General features: G+C 45.4%; 1 protein-coding gene across 1 annotated transcript in view; it reads left to right on the top strand.

Moving 5' to 3' along the window:
- LOC144504124 (contactin-associated protein-like 5) overlaps positions 1-21,866 on the top strand; it is a 664,070-nt gene that overhangs the window by 384,235 nt on the left and 257,969 nt on the right. The window contains exons 14-16 of the mRNA XM_078229300.1: positions 10,894-11,050; positions 18,221-18,348; positions 20,511-20,681. Coding sequence (XP_078085426.1) covers positions 10,894-11,050; positions 18,221-18,348; positions 20,511-20,681 — 456 coding nt within the window. The remainder of the gene's footprint in view (positions 1-10,893; positions 11,051-18,220; positions 18,349-20,510; positions 20,682-21,866) is intronic.

Raw genomic sequence — 21,866 nt, 5'->3', positions numbered from 1 at the left:
GTGAGATTTGAGTGTTTTAATCAGCCCTAGTGTGATGGACTGGGAGATGGGTGGGCCGGTAAAATGCCAGGAAGTCATATCAGGATGGCTCACGCTGATGGGTGAAGTTTCTCAGTGAATCATAGAATTCCTACAGTGCAGAAGGAGGCCGTCTGTCCCATCAAACTTGCACTGATAATAATCCCACCCAGGCCCTATCCCCGTAACTCCATGTATTTACCCTGCTAATCCCTCTGACACTAAGGGTCAATTTAGCATGACCAATCCACCCGACCCACACATCTTTGGACTGTGGGAGGAAACCCACGCAGACACAGGGAGAACATGCAAACTCCATGCAGACAGGCACCCAAGGCCAGAATTGAACCCGGGTCCCTGGAGCTGTGAGGCAGCAGTGCTAACCACTGTGCCACCGTGCCGCCCATCATGGCGGTTAACTAACGGCCCAATTCAGGACCATGTTGCCAGGCACCGCCTCCTCAAGCTTGCTGGCCACCCAAAGATCTCCTCAATGTCGAGGCCACCCCTCTTCTGGGAAAATTCCATTCTTTGCCTACATCTTTGTAGCCAGAAAAAGAAAACTCTAGTCCATGTAAATGCTTCTGGTCATCAATCTTGACATTACCTTTTACCAGTTTCCCATTACAGCCTAAAATAAAAGCAAAACACCTGCAGTAGTTAGGGATCTGAAATAAAAACAGAAAGTTCTGGAAATACTCAGCAGATGGGGCAGCATCCGCAGAGAGAGAAACCGCGTTAATGTTTTGAATCCAATAGAACTGTTCAGTTCCAAAGAAGAGTCTTTTGGGATTCAAAATATTAAATCTGTTTCTCTCTCCAAGGCTGCTGCCCAATTTGTTGTATGTTCCCAGCACTTGCTGTTTTTATTTCAGATCTCCAGCATCTGCAGTATTTTGCCTTTATTTCAGGTTACAATGGCAAACTGGTAAAAGGCAAGTGTATTTGTTGTCATTCTAACCACTTGTCCTATGTTTGTATCTAAACATGAAATAATGTTTGGGTAAACAGTTTCCAGTCCAGTTCTGGTCACCCTATTATAGAAAGGATATTATTAAACTAGAAAGAGTGCAGAAAAGATTTACTAGGATGCTACCGGGACTTGATGCTTTCAATTAGAATGAGAGGCTGAATAGACGGGGACTTTGTTCCCTGGCTTAGTGGGTGATCTTATGGAGGTCTATAAAATAATGAGGGGCATAGATCAGGTAGATAGTCAACATCTTTTCCTAAAGATAGGAGAGTCTAAAACTAGAGGGTATAAGTTTAAGGTGAGAGGTGAGAGATACGAAAGGGTCCAGAGGGGCATTTCTTTCACTCAGCGAGTGGTAAGTGTCTGGAACGAGTTGCCAGAGGGAGTAGCAGAAGCGGGTACAATTTTATCTTTTAAAAAGCATTTCGACAGTTACATGGGTAAGATGGGTATAGAGGGATGTGGGCAATTGAGACTAGCTTGGTGATAAAAACTGGGCGGCATGGACAGGTTGGGATGAAGGGCCTGTTTCTATGCTGTAAACCTCTATGACTCTATTCATGCTTTTTCTATCATTCTAAGCTCCTTTCTCAGTAACTCCCTTTAAGGACTAAAGCACCTGAGTGTTTGAAGCCTCTCATTGTGTCCTCTGGCATAAGGAATCAGCCCTATGTCTTTACCTTGTGATGTTTTATTAGTAGATTCCTAACATCTTCTGTTTGACTGAGAATTTTTTAACAGAAATGTTAATTTGCAGGCCAGGATTTTCTAGCCAGCAAGTGTTGCATGTGAGACTGGAAAATTTCCTCCCTCCCTCAATTTTCCATCCCGCCCATAACAATGCCTTCTGCTGGTGGGACTGGAAAGTTCTGCTCTAGCCGTTGCCAAGTTAGTACTTTTTGTCGGACTTCATTGAACTTAACGTTCAGTTGCACATTCTTTATTTCTTCAGTCCTTTATATTTCATTATTTTATACTGGGGTGGCATGGGTGGCACAGTGGTTAGCACTGCTGCCTCACAGCGCCAGGGACCCAGGTTCGATTCTGGGCTTGGGTCATTCTCTGTGTGGAGTTTGCACATTCTCCCCGTGTCTGCATGGGTTGTCTCTGGGTGCTCCGATTTCCTTCCAGAGTCCGAAAGACTTGCTGGTAAGACTTGCTCACCTGAATAGGTGCCAGAGTGTGGCAATTAAGAGAATTTCACAGTAACTTCATTGCAATGTTAATGTAAGCCTTACTTGTGACTAATAAATAAACTTTACTTTCTGTCCCAACTCTAATGGTTATTTCTGTATTTAAAAAGCTAGTCGTGTTAGTCTCATGAGAATTATATTTACAAAGTACACACATAAATTCATGGAATTATTTAAGTTTACTTTGAGAATATGAATAAATCAGACCCCAAGTTTCATTCTGTTAAAAATAGAATTACTCTTAATTTACTCTGGGGTGTCATTTCCAGACAGTGTGGAGGAGATAAGAAAGAAGAGAGTGGGTTCTTTGATGTGACGTTCTTTAATCTTCTTATCTATTTATCAATTTATTTTCCCCAAACCACAAAGGCCACTACTTTAACTACAGCGGCACTATTTAATACCCTCTTGCTCATCTTTAAAGTGCTTTACTGCAGAGAGGAGATGCCTTCGCTGAAATCAAAGTTCACGAGAAAATGCATTGTTTTGGGGCAAAGAAGTTGAATTCCGTCGTAGAAGAAATAAAAATTAAACAAAATGATGGATGGAGTTAAATTAAATACTTTAATCTTTTTACCCATTTCTCATTTTTCAGTGTGTGTACTCTTGAAAGGTAACATCACAACTGTGCTAAGAATTACTTGTGTTAGTTCGAAGCAAGACTTGCATTGATATAGGAATATCCTAAAACACTTCCTATACAGTGAATTATTTTGACATGGCAGAGAACTGGAAAATGGTTAGATTTTTGACTGAAATGGATGTGACGCAAAATCTAGACTGACTAACAGGACTCCATTAACCTACCATTCCTGTGTCCATAGAATCGCCACAGTGCAGAAGGAGACCATTTGGCCCATCGAGCCTGCACTGACCACAATCACACCCAGGCCCTATCCTTGTAACCCCACGTATTTACCCTTGCTAATTCCCCTGACATTAAGGGGCAATTTAACATGGCCAATCAACCTAACCCGCACATCTTTGGACTGTGAGAGGAAACCGGAGCACCCAGAGGAAACCCATGCAGACACGGGGAGAACGTGCAAACTCCCCACAAACAGTGACCCGAGGCCAGAATTGAACTTGGGATCCTGGCACTGTGAGGCAGCAGTGCTAACCCCTGTGCCACTGTGCCACCCCCGTGTTCGCTGACCAATGTTTGGGCTTGAGGCCCAACAAAGTCCTGTTTTTAAAATCCTCACCCTTGGTTTTGGATCTGTCCAGGACTTCACCCCTCCTTATCCTTCTAGTCCCTTCCAGCAACATCTCTCCAAGACCTCTCTGCCATCTCTACTTGTGGTATCCAAAACAACACTGCTTTTATTTTGCTTCACTGTTGAAGGTCACGTCTTCAGCTGTCACGGCCCACAAAGCTTTCCAAGAAGGCCGAAAGGTGCATGAAGAGCACTGCTTCCAATTCCCACTCTGAGTCACACGTCACCCTCACCGGGACATACGTCGCCATTCCTTCATTGTTGCTGCTTAAGTGTAACCTCCATTGGGGTGGCACGATGGCACAGTGGTTAGCACTGCTGCCTCACAGCACCAGGGACCCAGGTTCAATTCCCGGCTTGGGTTACTGTCTGTGTGGAGTCTGCACGTTCTCCTCGTGTCTGCATGGTTTTCCACCGGGTGCTCTAGTTTCCTCACACATTCTGAAAGACGTGCTGGTTAGGTGCATTGCCCCGGACTGTGGTGACTGGGGGATTTTCACAGTAACTTCATTGCAGTGTTTGTGTACGCCTTACTTGTGACTAATAATAAATAAACTAAAATAAAACTTAATGTTGAACAACATTTTCTTTGTTTCTTTAGCCCTTTACAGATTTGTCCCAACTCTAATTTTTTTAAAAATTCATTTGTGGGACATGGGCATCGCTGGCTGGGCCAGCATTTGTTGCCCATCCCTCGTTGTCCGAGGGCATTGAGAATCAACCACATTGCTGTGGTTCTGGAGTCACATGTAGGCCAGACCAGGTAAGGATGACAAATTTCCTTCCCTAAGGGACATCAGTGAACCGGATGGGTTTTTCCAACGATCGACAATGGTTTCATGGTCATCAGTAGATTCTTAATTCCAGATTGTTTTTATTGAATTCAAATTCCACCATCTGCTGTGGCGGGATTCGAACCCAGGTCCCCAGAACATTAGCTGAGTTTCTGGATTAATAACCTCGTGATAATATCACTAGGCCATCACCTCCCCCATTTCAGTATTTAAAAAACAATTCATTTAGTATCCTGAGAATTATATTTACAAAGTACACGCAGAAACTCATGGAATGACTTAAATGTTCAAAATAGGAATAAATCAGGCACCCAGTTTCTTTCTTTGAAGAATAGAATTGATCTTAATTTACCCTGGAATGTCATCTCCAGACAGTGTGTTAACGCAAAATACAAAAAGATTCACTGCCCGGATTGCGGTTGTTCGAGGAGTAGGTTCACCACGAGCTGCTCAATGGCAACTCAGGCAGGTGGGAAATAGTTGCTGGCCTTCACAGCAATACCACAGTCCAAGAATGAATTAAGGAAAGATCACACCAAATGGGTTTTCATTCAGTTTACAACGAGAAGCTGAATCAATGCAAAAAAAAACAGGGGGCAAATTTTCCTGTTCATAGGGAATCGTAGTGGGCGAGGAGCGGATCATGGGAAGGCCTGTTGGCCTCGGGCAGGATTTTCCGGTTTTGGTGTGAGCGCGGCCGGTAAGTCCCACCCCCGATGTCCAAATTAAAATACTTTTTTGGTTACAAAAAGCGAATTGCTCACAAAAATTTAGAATGCTGCTTTCGTGGCACTTGTGATTGAGTTTTCGGAATCATAGAAAGGTTACAGTGCTGGAGGAGGCCATTCAGCCCATCTTGTCCATGCCAGCCCAGGACACCCAGGTACCCTCTCTAATCCCACCTTCCCGTACCTGGCCCATCGCCCTGTAGCTTACAGCACTTAAGGTGCAGAACCATGTAGTTTTTAAAAGAGTTTAGGGTCCCTGCCTCCACCTGCAGCTCGCTCACCGAATTCCAGCCACCCACCACCCTTTGAGTAAAACAGTTCTTCCTCATGTCCCCCCTATACCTTCTGCCACTTGTCTGTTTTGCTTTTGTTTTGAAATGGCAATGGAACAACCATACGATTCTTGATCCACTCACCAATTTAACTCCAGGAAATAGTAATCTGAGGTTTTTTTGCTGGGTCACCTTTGTCTTCACGCTGCAGGAAGTACAGTTGGAAAGTCATGTCAAGTGGGATATTATGAGCAATCGTTCTCAATCTTGTGAGTACTTATAAATCTAAGGATAATCTTGAGAAAATCGATCATCCTACACACTAAACAAAACAATCACCACCTGGAAGCAAAGCTCTTCTGGCTATTGACGAGTTCCATGGTATGAATTAGTATTGACAGATGCAGAACACACTATACGACTGCCAGACCAAGATTGGCACTGGAGCATAGGTCTCTGATTATTTTGTGAAGAACTATGTGCATTGGATGCACGAAAAGCATCCCAAATGCTTTCAAGTATCTCCATGGAAATGTTACACTTCAGGTTACCTGCGTACAAGGATTTTGTAATTCAATATTTTATGATAATGAAGAAGAGAACAACTTTCTACCTGATAATTTTAGAATCGAGTTTGGATGTGTTCGAATCCAGAAATTGGTGATCCATCAATCTCAGCGGGAATCTATTGGTATACTTGTCATCTCCCTTTTCTGTTTATGTCTGATGTCCTTCCAGTGTATCCAGCTAAGGGACAAGTAGGCCAATCTTCATGTGCAGGTATCACCCAACGATCCATTCAGACCAAGTGCTACAAGTCAATTGCCCATGGAATGCAACTGGTGATGGGTTACATGTTTAATTTTTTTTTGCAAGGGAGCTTTAGCACCTCTTGAAGGGTGAAAGAGGGTCAGTTGGGGGTTAAGTCAGCAAACTTGCAAAATGCCGAGCTCATCCCACCCACAAAGACACCTACTTGCATTTTAACCATGATGGGTTTGAGGGGGAAGGGGAGATCAGAGCAACCAAAGTGGAGAAATGGGTCCATCATTACAATAAATTATATTGTACATCAAGCCCCATTCCTCATCTTTTGATAACCATTTGACTATGACACTAGCTGGCGGGGCATCCCAGGGCTCAGGAAACTCAGCAGATGAAGCAAGTTTGGAGGAGTTGAATCCAGCAGATAATTTTTTATTTTGTACAGCATTGGTTCATCCTGGGCCCATCAGGCAAGTATTGTGTCGCACCCAACTAACCACCATCCTCCGTCCCCAAACTTGTGATCTTTCCCCGGCCTTTGTTCCTCCTGATTTTGGAGAGGGTTGAGAGAAGGTTACATAGAGGTGCTCAAAATCGTGAGGTGTCTGGATTGTGTAAATAGAACAAAACTGTTCCTGTTGTCCAGACGATTAAAAACCAGAGGGCACAGAATTCAAGTGACTGACAAAAGAAGCAATGGTGACACAAGTAAAAAGAGGCCTGAATTATATATGGGTGATGGTGAGTGATAGGGGATGGATGAAGATGTGATGAGGTTCATAGAAAGGGCAGGATGATTGCGCTTGCAAGATCAGGTTTGGAAATAGGTTTGATTGAAAATTTTAGGTTGCATTACTGGTATTTGTCAGTAGTGTCCTGTACACATACGGGTTATGTACTTTGATGCTTTCATATACTGTGCTTTGATATTTAAGAAGCTCAGTGCAAATATCGAAAACTGTTCAAACAGGTGCGATTGGCGTTTTACTGCTTTGTGTCACAGTGTCATCCTCAGCAGAAGCAGTTGGCATTTGTACAGAGCTTTACTCAACAGCATCTAAATTCCTTTGACAACTGCCAAACCCGTGACCTCTATCTACTGCCTAGAAGAACAAGGATAGCAGGTGCACAGAAGCACCAAGCACTTGCACGTTCCCCTCCAAAACACACAGCACCCTGAGTGGTAACTATATCGCCGTTCCTTCACTGTCACTGGGTCAAAATGTGGAGATGCCGGCGTTGGACTGGGGTAAACACAGTAAGAAGTTTAACAACACCAGGTTAAAGTCCAACAGGTTTATTTGGCTTTTGTGTGGCTTTTGCTACCAAATAAACCTGTTGGACTTTAACCTGGTGTTGTTAAACTTCTTACTGGGTCAAAATCCAGGAACTCTCGACCAAACAGATTTTTGATTTGAATTGATTTATTATTGTCACATGTATGAGTATACAGTGAAAAGTATTGTTTCTTGCGCAGTATACAGACAAAGCATGCCATTCATAGAGAAGGAACGGTGGCACAGTGGTTAGCACTGCTGCCTCACAGCGCTAGGGAACCGAGCAGATGGAATACAATGTGGAAAATGTGAGGTTATGCAATTTGGAAGGTGGAATGGAGGCAGAGAATACTTTTTAAATGGGGAAATGCTTAGGAAATCAGAAATAAAAAGGGACTTGGGAGTCCTTTTTCAAGATTCTCCTAAGGTTAATGTGCAGGTTCAGTTGGCAGTTAGGAAGGCAAATGCAATGTTAGCATTCATGTCGAGAGGGCTAGAATACAAGAGCAGGGATGTACTTCTGAAGCTGTATAAGGCTCTGGTCAGACCCCATTTGGAGTATTGTGAGCAGCTTTGGGCCCTGTATCGAAGGAAGGATGTGTTGGCTTTGGAAAGGGTCCAGAGGAAGTTCAGAAGAATGATCTCTGGAATGAAAAGCTTGTCGTATGAGGAACAATTGAGGACTCTGGGTTTGTACTCGTTGGAGTTTAGAAGGATGAGAAGGGGTCTTATTGAAACTTGCAGGATACTGCGAGGCCTGGATAGAGTGGACATGGAGAGGATGTTTCCACGAGTAGGAAAAACTGGAACCAGAGGGCACAACCTCAGATTAAAAAGATGATCCTTTAAAAGAGATGAAGAGGAATTTCTTCAGTCAGAGAGTGGTGAATTTGTGGAACTCTTTGCCCAGAAGGCTGTGGAAGCCAGGTCATTGAGTGTCTTTAAGACAGAGATAGTTGGTTCTTGATTAATAAGGGGATCAGGAGTTATGGGGAAAAGGCAGGAGAATGGAGATAAGAAAAATATCAGCCATGATTGAATGGCGGAGCAGACTCAATGGAACGAGTGGCCTAATTCTGCTCCTATGTCTTATGGCCTTATGGTCTTATGCGTTCAATTCCGGCCTTGGCTCACTGTCTGTGTGGAATTTGCACATTCTCCCCATGTCTGTGTGGTTTTCCTCTGGGTGCTCCGGTTTCCTCCCACAGCCCAAAGTTGTGCTGATGAGGTTGATTGGCCATGCTAAATTGACCCGAGTGTCAGGGGGATTAGTAGGGTAAATATGTGGCGTTACGGGAATAAGGCCTGGGTGGGATTATGATTGGTGCAGACTCGATAGGCCAAATGGCCTCCTTCTGCACTGTAGGAATTCTATTCTATGAAAGGAGAGAGTATGGAATGTAGTGTTACAGTCATAGCTAGGGTGTAGAGAAAGATCAACTTAATGTGAGGTAAGTCCAATCAGAAGTCTGATGGCAGCAGGGAAGAAGCAGTTCTTGAGTCAGTTGGTACATGATCTCAGACTTTTGTATATTTTTCCCGACGGAAGAAGCTGGAAGAGAGTATCCCTGGGGTGCGTGGGATCCTTGATTATGCTGGCTGCTTTTATGAGGCAGCAGGAAGTGTAGACAGAGTCAATGAATGGTTTGAGTGATGGACTGGGCTTCGTTCACGACCCTTTATAGTTTTTTTGTGGTTATGGACAGAGCAGGAGCCATACCAAGCTGTGATACAACCAGAAAGAATGCTTTCTACGGTGCATCTGTGGAAGTTGGTGACAGTTGTAGCGGACATGCCAAATTTAATTAGTCTCCTGAGAAAGTAGAGGCGTTGGTGGGTTTTCCTAACTATAGCGTCCGCATATAGTGTGTGTACCTACACCACATGGACAGCAGCTGTTCAAGAAGGTGACTTACCACCACCTTTTTAACGGCGATTAGGGATGGGCAATAAGTTCTGGATGAGCCAGCAATGTCCGCACCCCTGGACAGAATTCTTTAAAATGCTAGTGAAATTTTCCAAATGGTTGTTTTGGCTCATTAATGGCACTGAAAGCCTGCAAAGTGGTTTCATGGGGTCCGATTTTACCATTTTGATTCTAAGTGCTGAATCTGGGAGTGATCCAGATCCGACTTGTAAACCTGTTCTCCGGTGCCCCCATACGCACTCTGCCTAAAAAAAAAAGCAGCGATTCTGAATCGCGCTGCAGAAGTCTGTGGGCGGGGCTTATCGTACCTGAAACCCTGCAGCTCCGATTGGCGTCTCCCAAAACAAATTTGAAAAACGCTCCCCTGCCACAAGGCTCCCGGGCCGCTTTATGTGGCCCGGGAGTGATAGCCCCCACAGACATTGCGCCACCCCCACATCATAACTGTCCCCCTTATTCATCCACCCCCCTGCTACCCAGACCGATCGTGGCCCCTATCCCACTTCCCCATCCACCGATCGCACGCAAAGTCGCAGCAGACCTTCCCCTTCCCCCCCCTCCCCCACCAGTGAATAATCTGGCCCGCCTCCTTCCTCCTCCCCCCCACAACCAGAAATCCATCTGGCCCACCTTCCTCCTCTTCTTTTGATTTGATTTGATTTGATTTATTATTGTCACATATGAAAAGTATTGTTGTTTGCGCGCTTTACAGACAAAGCATACTGTTCATAGAGAAGGAAAGGACAGAAGGCAGAATGTAGTGTTATAGACATAGCTAGGATGGAGAGAAAGATAAACTTAATGCGAGGTAGGTCCATTTAAAAGTCTGACAGCAGCAGGGAAGAAGCTGTTCTTGAGCCGGTTGATACGTGACCTGCCCCCCCACCAGAAATCCATCTGACCCACCTCCCTCCCCCTCCCCCCCACCAGAGATCCATCTGACCCGCCTCCCTCCCCCTCCCCCCCACCAGAGGTCCATCTGACCCGCCTCCCTCCTCCTCCCCCCCACCAGAGATCATCTGACCCGTCTCCTTTCCCCTCCCCACCCCAGCCCCCCCCACCAGAGAACGATCTAGCCCTCCTCCTCCCTCCCGCCCCCACCCCAATCACCAACCTGAGTTAGAGAGCTGCTGGAAGCTCTGAATTTAGCTCCTCAGAAGCTGGAGCGCCCAAAATGCAGTCTGTTTTGTGCCGAATCTGGATGGGCGAATGCGGTGGTAAAGGGGGAAATGCAGGTAGGTTTGGGCGTCCAGCCCGTTAAGTCGCACCCATTTTGGGCGCCGTGCCGATTGCGGCCATTTTAGCCGCTTGGTAAAGGGGGAACGGGCATGGAGGCGGTCGCGGATCATGCTACTCACTTCATGCCCGACTTTACCAAGTTTTCACGTCTGAAAACGGGCACAACCTGTTGGTAAAACCGGACCCATGGTGTTTCCGAACATTTCACTACATGGTATAATTGGAAACAGCGTGAAGTTGCAGGATTATCAGATGACTGCCTGAAGTGGCCCCTGCTTCTGTTAAATCAATTTTCAGGTAGATGCCTTCAACAAGCTGTGCTGCAGATTCTATTTTGACTTGATAAAGGAACCAAATTAATACAAAATATTCATAAATAACCGGCCCTTTAAAATGATTTGAAGCAAGTGCTTAAAGGAACTCTCAGTTCACAGCCCTGGCCCTGGAGTACGTGGCACTAAGAGTGGCTGTTTTTGTCTCCTCTCCTCAGATGGTGTACCATTCACATGGTGGATCGGGAGAACCAATGATAAACAAGCTTACTGGGGCGGTTCATCACCAGGAGTGCAAAAATGTGTCTGCGGATTGGAGGGGAACTGCTTAGATACAAACTATGACTGTAACTGCGATGCTGATAATGATAAATGGTAAGTCAGGCTTTAATTTGTGAAAAAAGATAACTGCAGCTTGTCACCTCTTGCTAGATTGATAAGATACTATTTTAAAAGTACTTGGACAAATCATTCTAAATTTAATAATGATGTGGAGATGCCGGCGTTGGACTGGGATGGGCACAGTAAGAAGTCTCACAATGCCAGGTTAAAGTCCAACAGGTTTATTTGGAATCACAAGCTTTCGGAGTGCTGCTCCTTCATCAGGTGACTGAAGGACTCACCTGACAGATCCCTCGGCTTTGTTGCATGGAGATCTGTGCATGCACGATAGCACCTTCTAGTGCAAACAGCCGACTTTCCAGCGAGAATAGATTCTGTCCACTCCCTGTACTGGCGCGAATCAGATCATGCATCATTGAATGAAACACTCATCAAGTCTGCACCACCAACAGTCCTACCCAGGCCCTATCCCCATAACCCCACATATTTACCCCGCTAATCCCTCTAACCTACACATCCCGGGAAACTAATGGGCAATTCAGCATGGCCAATCCGCCTAACCCGCATATCTTTGGAGTGTGGGAGGAAACCGGAACATCCGGAGGAAACCCACGCAGACACAGGGGGAACATGCAGACTCCACACAGACACTGACCCAAGCCGGGAATCGAACTCGGGTCCTTGGCGCGGTGAGGCAGCAGTAATAACCACTGTGCCACCGTGGCTGCCCAACAAACACAAACTAACGCAAACACAGTGATGTTGCCAAAGTGGAGTGTTTCGTCAAGAAATGCGCTGCGGGGCCTGAAAGTTGGCATCTTGTGTCTGAAAGGACAAGACGACAGCCTGTTATGCGTTGACACTGAAGATGAAAAAAGAAGAACTGCCCCACAATAATGGAAAATTGCAGTGTCTCAGGATCAACCGAGTTCTATTATGCGATTGAATCTCATAGTCCTCACATATCACCAACATTGGACCCACCCAGCCCTGTCTCAGGACAGAGGCAGCTTCAGAATAATCACATTTCAAGAGAATTTTTAAAATCAATTGTTCAACAATAAGGATTGCTGAGAGGCTTGACGTTGCAAAAGCTTTGCAATTAAAAGCTTTGCAATTAACAACACAGGGGCAGCACGGTAGCACAGTGGTTAGCACTGCTGCTTCACAGCGCCAGGGTCCCGGGTTCGATTCCTGGCTCGGGTCACTGTCTGTGTGGCGTTTGGACATTCTCCTTGTGTCTACGTGGGTTTCCTCCGGGTGCTCTGGTTTCCTCCCACAGTCCAAAGATGTGCGAGTTAGGTTGATTGGCCAGGTTAAAAATTGCCCCTTAGAATCCTGAGATGTGTAGGTTAGAGGGCTTAGCGGGTAAATATGTGGGGGTAGGGCCTGGGTGGGATTGTGGTCGGTGCAGACTCGATGGGCCGAATGGCCTCCTTCTGCACTGTAGGGTTTCTATATTCTATAAAAATAATCTACAATTAATCAATTTCAAATACATTGTTGACTTCCATTTAATTTTTAAAATGATTCTTTAAACTTTTTCCGAAGTTAAATTAGCAGGCTGTTCATATTAATATTTTACTGAATAACATTAAATGAATTATGTATTTAACTAAATTAAATGGCTTACGAGATGATTTTAGCATTTAATATTTCAGTGAAATTTGCTAAGTGGTTGTTTCAGGTTTTCAGTGAATGTAATATGACAAGTAATGTTTTCAATATTTGATTCAATTATATTTGATTATAGTTGAGAAAAGTTGGATGAATAATTGGTTTAAATATTCAATGAAGAAAGTGCTGATTTCAATATTTCACTTCTTTCGGAAAAATGGATGATCATTTACTGAATTAGGTAAGAAGTCTCACAACACTAGGTTAAAGTCAAAGTATATTTATTATACTTACATTCACACTGCAATGAAGTTGCTGTGAAAATCCCCTAGTCGCCACACTCCCGTGCCTGTTCAGGTACACTGAGGGAGAATTTTTCATGGCCAATGCACCTAAGCAGCACCTCTTTCCGACTGTGGGAGGAAACCGGAGCACCCCGAGGAAACTCACGCAGACACAGGGACAATGACGACACAGACAGTGACCCAAGCCGAGGATCATACCCGACACCCTGGCGTTGTGAGGCAGCAGTGGTAACCACTGTGCCACCGTGCCAGGTTTACTTGGAAGCACGAGCTTTCGGAGCACTGCTCCTTCATCAGATGAGACTCACCTGATGAAGATCAGTGCTCCGAAAGCTCGTGATTCCAAATAAACTTGTTGGACTTTAACCTGGTGTTGTGAGACTTCTGACCATGCCCACCCCAGTCCAACGCCAGCATCTCCACATCATTACTGATTTAGGTCAGACAGATGTTTTTTATATTAAATAATCATTGAGAAAACTTGATTTCATTGTGTTTAACAATTTTAATATTTAATTATTTATATTAGTTCAACATTGTTTTATATTTCGTGATATGGGATGCTCTATCTTTAATATCAGTGCCTTGAAACCTTAAGGAATTAACTTCATTTTTACTCTGAATTCTATAGGAGATCAATTGGTATTTATTGTTACAATGAGCTGGCAAAGGGCCAACCAGACTCAAAACATTGGCTCTATTCGCTCTCCGCAGATGCTGTCAGACCTGCAGAGATTTTCCAGCATTTTCTGTTTTTGTTTCCAACGTCCACAGCATTTTGCCTTTATCATAACATACAAGGATTTGAGACAAGTGCTGGAAAATGAGATTAGCGCCACTTTAGTGGCAATCATTGTCAGTGTAGCCTCAATGAGGGTGATCTCACTGGCTTGTCACACCAGTCGATTGGCGTGGCAGCCGGTAAGATCGCGCAAGAGGAGAAAAATCAGCTATGTGCCTGGTTTCTCGGGTCTCGCGGTCTTATCAGCTGCCTTTTGCCGTCGTAATCAGCCTCACACCCGGGAAGGCCGCGAGACTGATTATAATATTCATCATATTATTTTAACATCATTTGTGAACTCAGGACAGAATTGTCCAGATCACATGCCTTAATGGCCTCACCAGTGGAAGTTCTCACCGGCGAGGATCATGTATGCTCAGCAGCAACAGGGATCAACCATGATGGCATTGCCAGTGTTACCAGATTGAGATCACCCGGGTGGTCGGGGGCAGTGGGGGTGGTGCCAGCTTAGCACTGCAAACTTGGCACCCTGGCAAGGCCAGCCTGGCACCTTGGCATTGCACACCGAAAACCTGGCAATGCCAGTCTGGCAACCTGGCAGTGCCAAGGGGTGGGGCCTAATAAGAGAAGGTGGGGCAATGATGGGGGCGCGGGGAAATGATGGGGAGGCAGGGGGAGTACTCTGCATTGGGGATCAGATGGGGAGGCCAGCGATTGGCCATGGAGACCAGTGGTAAGCCAGGGGGTCCAGCATTCAGCTGGGAATGGCAGCAACTGGCTGGGGAAGACAGCATTCAGCAGAGAGGCCAGCAACTGGGGGGGAGGGTATTGTCTGGGAGATGGGGTTTGTAACCAGTGGGAAGTAGGGGGGCAAGTGACAGATCTTTTAGTGTACTGTGAACACTTGTACACAGTATTAGGAGGAGTGAACGGAGTTTATTCTCATCTTGGCACCTGCGCAATCGTGCCCCTCGCAGTCAGCAGCCAGCTTCCCAGTGAGAATAGACTCTGTCCACTCCTCCTACTGGCGTGAATCACACTTTGTCTCTTTTTTTGCACTAAATGCCGCATGATTGTGTGGGAGCACATCCAAAAATGGGTGCGATTCTTTCCTGTTTTCACACTTGTTTGGCACTTAGAGTTCCTTGGTAAGATCACACTGATGGGCTGAAGGGCCTTTTCTGCCCTGTACAACTCTATGAACAGTGGGATTTTCCAGCCTGAATTCCAGTTGATTGGATCTTTCAGTCCTGCCGAAGGCAACTCACCAGGTCAGAAATCCACTTGACTTTAATCCACTTCAGAGTTTAGACGGTCCTTCGTTCAACGTCTAATCAGAAAGACAGCAACTTCCACATTGAGTTTAGTTGCGATGGAACTTCTTCAGGGCTGCACTTGAATAGATTTCTGGTGTGGGCCTTGAACCCACAACCTTTTGACTCAGAGGTTGTCAGACTGAGCTAGGACTGGCACCTTGAAGTCAAGGATATTCGAAGAAGCCTAACAATAGTCTGCAACAAAAACATAAATCGACTGATTCAATAAGTAATCCTGATGATAAATTATGCATCCGCCAATGAATAATATGAAGGCCCCTCTGGCTCATCAAGATCAATGCCATGGAGAAATCATGTCATGCTTGTTGCCTATCACACTTTCCGCTCCACACTTGAAACAAAATTTCTCTTTTCGATTGACAGACACATTCTGAGTAATTTTCTGTCAGAGCAATTTTTAAAAGTAAACAAACGCAACCAAGTTGTTGACAGTACTTTAATTAGCATAGGAGCCAGAATAAAACTCAATCTGGCTATATAGAGGCAAGATACCAAAAGAAATCCCCACTGGATTTGTTTTCCCAATTATCTTAAATCTGTGTCCTTTAGTTATGAACACTCCTGCCAGCAGAAATGTTTTTTTTTAACCCTATTTCCTCAAAACCCAGTAGAATTCATACATGTGTTTAATTTAATCATAGAATCCCAACAGTGCACAAGGAGGCCATTTGGACCATCGAGCCTACACCAACAACAATCCCACCCAGATCCTATCCTCGTAACCCCACGTATTTACCCGACTAATCCATCTGACACTAAGGGGGCAATTTTAGTATGGTCAATCAACCTCTTTGGAGAGTGGGAGGAAACCGGCGCTCCCGGAGGAAAACTACACAGACACAGGGAGAGCATGCAACCTCCAAACAGACAGTCACCCGAGGCCGGAATGGAACCCGTGTTCCTGGCAGGTTCCTGGTGCTTTGAGGAAGCAGTGCTAACCACTGTGCCATCCCTGGCAAATCTCTCTTAACCTTTCAGCTCTAAGGAGAATGATCCCTGCTTTTCTGGTTGTTCCAGTTGCAAAAGTGGTGGAGGCAGATTCAATGGTAACTTTCAAAAAGGAATTGAGAACATGCTTCAATTGACAGGACTATGGGATAGAAAGGGGACAAAATAGATAGCTATTTCTAAGAGCTGTCACAGGTGCAATGGGCTGAATGGCCTCCCTTGATGCTCTATGATTATATGGCACTCAAAACTTTCAGTGAGATGCGGAGATTGGAGGGTGAATTTTCCCGTTCTGCCTGCCGTGGGAATCGTAGCGGGTCAGGGACCATAGAAAGGTCCATTGCCGCGGCGGGATTTTCCGGTTTTGAGGCGAGTGTGGCCAGAAAATTCCAACCTGGAAGTTAGGATACGAGATAGAGAAATCTTGGTAACTTCTGATACCTTGGCTCGAATTTTCCAGCCGTTAGCACCAGTGGGATCTCCCGGCCCTGCCAACAGTGCATCCCCCCCTGCAGGTTTCCCGGTGGCGGCAGTCTGCATTTACCGGGAAAACCCATTGACAAAGGCACGACCGGAATGTAAAATAACCCACCACTGAGTACAAATAGAAAGATAAACTTCAAATGATGAAGATGTAAATAAAAACAAAAGTGGAAGGGAGAACTTGGTTTGTATGCTGGAAGTATGTTGAATGTACTGGCACTGGAGGGGGTGCAGAGGAGATTCACTAGGTTGATTCCGGAGTTGAGAGGGTTGGCTTCTGAGGAGAGACTGATTAGACTGGGGCTATGCTCATTGAAATTCAGAAGAATGAGGGGATCTTCCAGAAACATATAAGATTATGAAGGGAATAGATAAGATAGAAGCAGAGACATTGTTTCCACTGGCAGGTGAAGCTAGATCTAGGGGCAAAAACAAGGGGGAGCAGATTTAGGACTGAATTGAGGAGGAACCTCTTCACCCAAAGGGTTGTGAATCTGTGGAATTCCCTGCCCAGTGAAGCAGTTGAGGCTACCTCATTGAACGTTTTTAAGGCAAAAATAGATAGAGTTTTGAACAGTAAAGGAATTAAGGGTTATGGTGACCGGGGGTGGGGGGTGGGGGGGGGGGGGGGGGGGGGGGGGGGGAGGTGCGGAGGGGGGGGGGTGGAGTGGAGCTGAGTCCACAAAAAGGTCAGGCATGACCTTATTGAATGGCGGAGCAGGCTCGAGGGGCCAGATGGCCTACTCCTGCTTCTACTTCCTATGTTCTTATGTTCTAAGTTCACAACAATTCATATAACATCCACATTCAGTAAGAGTCATAGAGTCATGGAGTCATAGAGGTTTACAGCATGGAAACAGGCCCTTCGGCCCAACTTGTCCATGCTGCCCTTTTTTTTAAACCCCTAAGCTACTCTCAATTGCCCGCATTTGGTCCATATCCCTCTAGACCCATCTTACCCATGTAACTGTCTAAATGCTTTTTAAAAGACAAAATTGTACCCGCCTCCACTACTACCTCTGGCAGCTTGTTCCAGACACTCACCACCCTCTGTGTGAAAAAATTGCCCTTCTGTATCCTTTTGTATCTCTCCCCTCTCACCTGAAATCTATGCCCTTTAGTTTTAGATTCCCCTACCTTTGGGAAAAGATATTGACTATCTAGCTGATCTATGCCTCTCATTATTTTATAAACCTCTATAAAATAACCCCTCAGCCTTCTACGCTCCATAGAAAAAAGTCCCAGTCTATCCAGCCTATCCAGCCTAAGGACAAGATAACAACTGAGTGTACATCATTTATCAATACACCCAGGAAAATCAGCCAAATGAGAAGATGTTTTTGTCTAGATTTCAATGGTAGTAATGATAGCATGTTGTTCTATTTACACTGCCTGAGTTTGCTGTTTTATGTACATGAACTGCATTCTGGAGCACAGCAAACACAAGAGGAGATGGATATATCTTCGACTTAAAGTCCTTATGTAAAACTAATTTGTGATTTTAATTTTCATGCAAGGCAATGGTAATGCAAATCAGACTGCTTATATCATAGGCAGCTGGTCTGTTCCACTATTAACCTGATGAAGGAGCAGCACTCTGAAAGCTCATGATTCCAAATAAATATTGGACTTTAACCTGGTGTTATGAGATGTCTTACTACTTTTACACCCAGGCAGTCACTGCAATATCTACCCCCATCTTTGCGATCGATTTATTGATCTTGAAACATCTTTATTTGAAGTATATTTATAACTTTCTACTTATTGGCAGGACTAATGACACAGGACATCTTTCATACAAAGATCATTTACCTGTAACACAGATTATTATTGGGGACACAGACAGAACAAACTCAGAAGCTGCCTACAGACTTGGACCACTTCGTTGTTATGGTGACAGTAAGTGTCAACTTCTATTTCAGGACCAGACTCATGAAAGTTTAGCAACCCTTGATATCAGTCGACAGAACCTCACATTAATTTTCTACTTGTTTACCTGTCTTCAGCAAAAAGTGAACTCATTCTGTTGCTTCTTGTTAAGATGCGCATATTGATCTATTTTAATGCACAGAATTGTTTTTGATGTATGCTCCATATTTCCTTATTGAACATTGATGGGCGGCACAGTGGCACAGTGCTTGGCACTGCTGCCTCACAGCGCCAGGGTTTGACTCCAGCCTCGGGTGACTGCTTGTGTGGAGTTTGCACATTTTCCCTGTGTCTGTCTGGGTTTCCTCTGGGTGCTCCTGTTTCCCCCTACAGTCCAAAGATGTGCTGGTTAGGTGGATTGGCCATGCTAAATTGCCCCTTGGTGGCCAAGATGTGTAGATTAGGTGGATTAGCTATGAGCAATGAGCGGGGATAGGGCAGGGGATAGGGCCTATGTAGGGTGCCCTTTCAGAGGGTCGGTACAAACACGATGGGCTGAATGGGCTCTTCTGCACTGTAGGGATTTATGATTCTATGAAAGGTTTAGCCAGCAGGCAAAAGCAGAATCCTGTTGGTGTTTGTTGTGTGGTCCGCAGCAATAAGTAATGAACGATTGAAATGAAAAGGGAAGCTTTTGCAGTATCCATTATGATTGGTGGAGAGACAGGCAGCATGGGAGAGGTTGCACCTAGCTATGGCCCACTAAAACAACGAGAAACAGGGATAGAAAGACTTCACCCTTGTAGCCTGGCTCAGGTTATTAAAGATTCTGATAATGTTGATCCCGTGGGCAGAAAACAATGGCTGGAAATCTCTGGCTATTCACGCCAGTGGTTCCACCGGTGGTGCACTCTCTGCTGCGGGTTTCTTGGCGGTGAGGTGGCTTAATGGGATTTCCTGTTGACAGTGGCGAGATCAGAGGCTCCCGCCACCAATGAACGGTGCACTGCCTCCTGCCACCAAGAAAAATGCTGAGGGGAGGCCAGAGAATCTCATCCAATGTCTGTTGGAGGAGATCCATCCAACTGAAGGGCTGTGTAGGCCATCTGACCCTTCAAGCCTGCTTTGTAATTCAGCAAGCTCGTGGTTGATCTATCACCTCAGCTCCACCTTCCCAATATCCTTTAATTTCCTTAGTATAGTTCGCTACTTTAAATTTATTTATTAGTCTCACAAGTAAGGCTTACATTAGCACAGCAATGAAGTTACTGTGAAAATCCCCTAGTTGTCACACTCCGGCGCCTGTTTGGGTACACCGAGGGAGAATTTAGCATGGCCAATACACCTAATTAGCATACCTTTCGGTCTGTGGGAGGAAACCAGAGCACCCGGGGGAAACCCATACAGACGTGAAGGAATGTGCAGATTCCACGCAGACAGTGACCCAAGCCGGGAATCGAACCCGGATCCCTGGTGCTGTGAGGCACCAGCGGGCACTTCAGCGGTCACGGGCATTCGGCCTCTGATATTCGGGTAAGCGTTCTCCAAGGCGGCCTTCGCGACACACGACAGCGCAGAGTCGCTGAGCAGAAACTGATAGCCAAGTTCCGCACACACAAGGACGGCCTCAACCGGGATATTGGGTTTATGTCACACTATTTGTAACTCCCACAGTTGCGTGGACCTGCAGAGTTTCACTGGCTGTCTTGTCTGGAGACAATACACATCTTTTTAGCCTGTCTTGATGCTCTCTCCACTCCCATTGTTTTGTTTCTTAAAGACTGGATTAGTTGTAAGTATTCGCATTCCAACCATTATTCATGTAAATTGAGTCTGTGTCTTTATAAGTTCTGTTTGTGAACAGAATTCCCACTCACCTGAAGAAGGGGCTCAGAGCCTCGAAAGCTTGTGTGGCTTTTGCTACCAAATAAACCTGTTGGACTTTAACCTGGTGTTGTTAAACTTCTTGCTGTGAGGCAGCAGTGCTAACCACTGTGCCACCGTGCTGCTCCTGTAACAGTGACTGCACTTCAAAAGGCAAGTAGTTCAGTGACTGGAAAGCAGTCTGGGACGATTGTGCAATTTACTTTCTTCAGCTGAGGGGAGAGCAAAAAAAAATTAGAGCAGTTTCTGAGCTAGGTTTCAATATTCGAAGATAAATCTCCATTTTAAATGTCTTTTCGCCCATCCAGGAAATTACTGGAACGCAGCATCATTTAACACCGAGTCCTCGTATCTTCATTTCCCCACCTTCCACGGCGAGCTCAGTGCGGACATTTCATTCTTCTTCAAGACGACTGCTTCCTCGGGGGTCTTCCTGGAGAATCTCGGAATTAAGGACTTCATCAGGATCGAGCTGAACTGTAAGTAAAGAGACAATAAAACTCGTCGTTAGGATGTGAATATAGAAAAATGCAATCTTTCACTTGTTTTCAGTTTCTTAATATCATGGGTAATGCAAAATTTTTTTTTGGGCGGCACGGTGGCACAGTGGTTAGCACTGATGCCTCACAGCGCCAGGGACCCGGGTTCAATTCTGGCCTCAGGTCACTGTCTGTGTAGAGTTTGCACGTTCTCCCCGTGCCTGCGTGCGTTTCCTCCCACAGTCCGAAGATGTGCAGATTAGGTTGATTGGCCATGCGAAATTGCCCCTTAGTGTCAGGGGGACTAGCAGGGTAAATATGTGGGGTTACGGGGAATAGGTCCTGGGTGGGATTGTGGTTGGTGCAGACTCGATGGGCTGAATGGCCTGCACTGTAGAGATTCTATGAAAATTTTTATAAGTTACTGTAGCCCTTGGAGTAGTTTCACAGTAACAGTAAGGTTACACATAGGGCATTCAACCTACAGTCATTGAGGGATGCCTTCACCAAAATAAATAACTGAAGAGAATAAAGGTTTTAAACTTGACTTTTTAAAAATCAATTCTCTCCTACTTCTCTGGGAATTCTTTTGTGTGGTGGTATATGAATCAAAGGCACCTCACAGCCATCCCACCTCCTCCAAGTGGCCATTTTTCATGAGGGAACTCAAGCTATCAGTTGAACCGTAGAAGGGCGTGACTGCCAAGCTTGGCACTGCCCTCAGCTGGCACTGGTGAACAGACCATTTTAGCAGAGAACAGTGCCCAGGAGCGGAAACCCTGACTAACTTTATGGACCAAAGCCAACAATTCCTTTGACACTTTTTTCCCTTCTTAATGATTTAGTGGATGTTTGGTTGAAATCCTGTTCATATATATATATATCGGCCGGTGGCACAGTGGTTAGCACTGCTGCCTCACAGCGCCAGGGACCCGGGTTCAATTCCAGCCTCAGATCACTGTCTGTGTGGAGTTTGCACGTTCTCCCTGTGTCTGCGTGGGTTTCCTCCGGGTGCTCCAGTTTCCTCCCACAGTCTGAAGATGTGCGGATTAGGTTGATTGGCCATGCTAATTTGCCCCTTAGTGTCAGGGAGATTAACAGGGTAAATATGTGGGGTTCGGGGGATAGGGTCTGGATGGAATTGTTGTCAGTGCAGACTCAATGGGCTGAATGGCCTCTTTTTGC

This window comes from Mustelus asterias, chromosome 14, assembly GCF_964213995.1.
Source record: "Mustelus asterias chromosome 14, sMusAst1.hap1.1, whole genome shotgun sequence".
In the NCBI taxonomy this organism is placed as follows: domain Eukaryota; kingdom Metazoa; phylum Chordata; class Chondrichthyes; order Carcharhiniformes; family Triakidae; genus Mustelus; species Mustelus asterias.
Note: the sequence above shows the minus strand (reverse complement) of the source record. Positions and strands in the feature narration are given on the sequence as shown.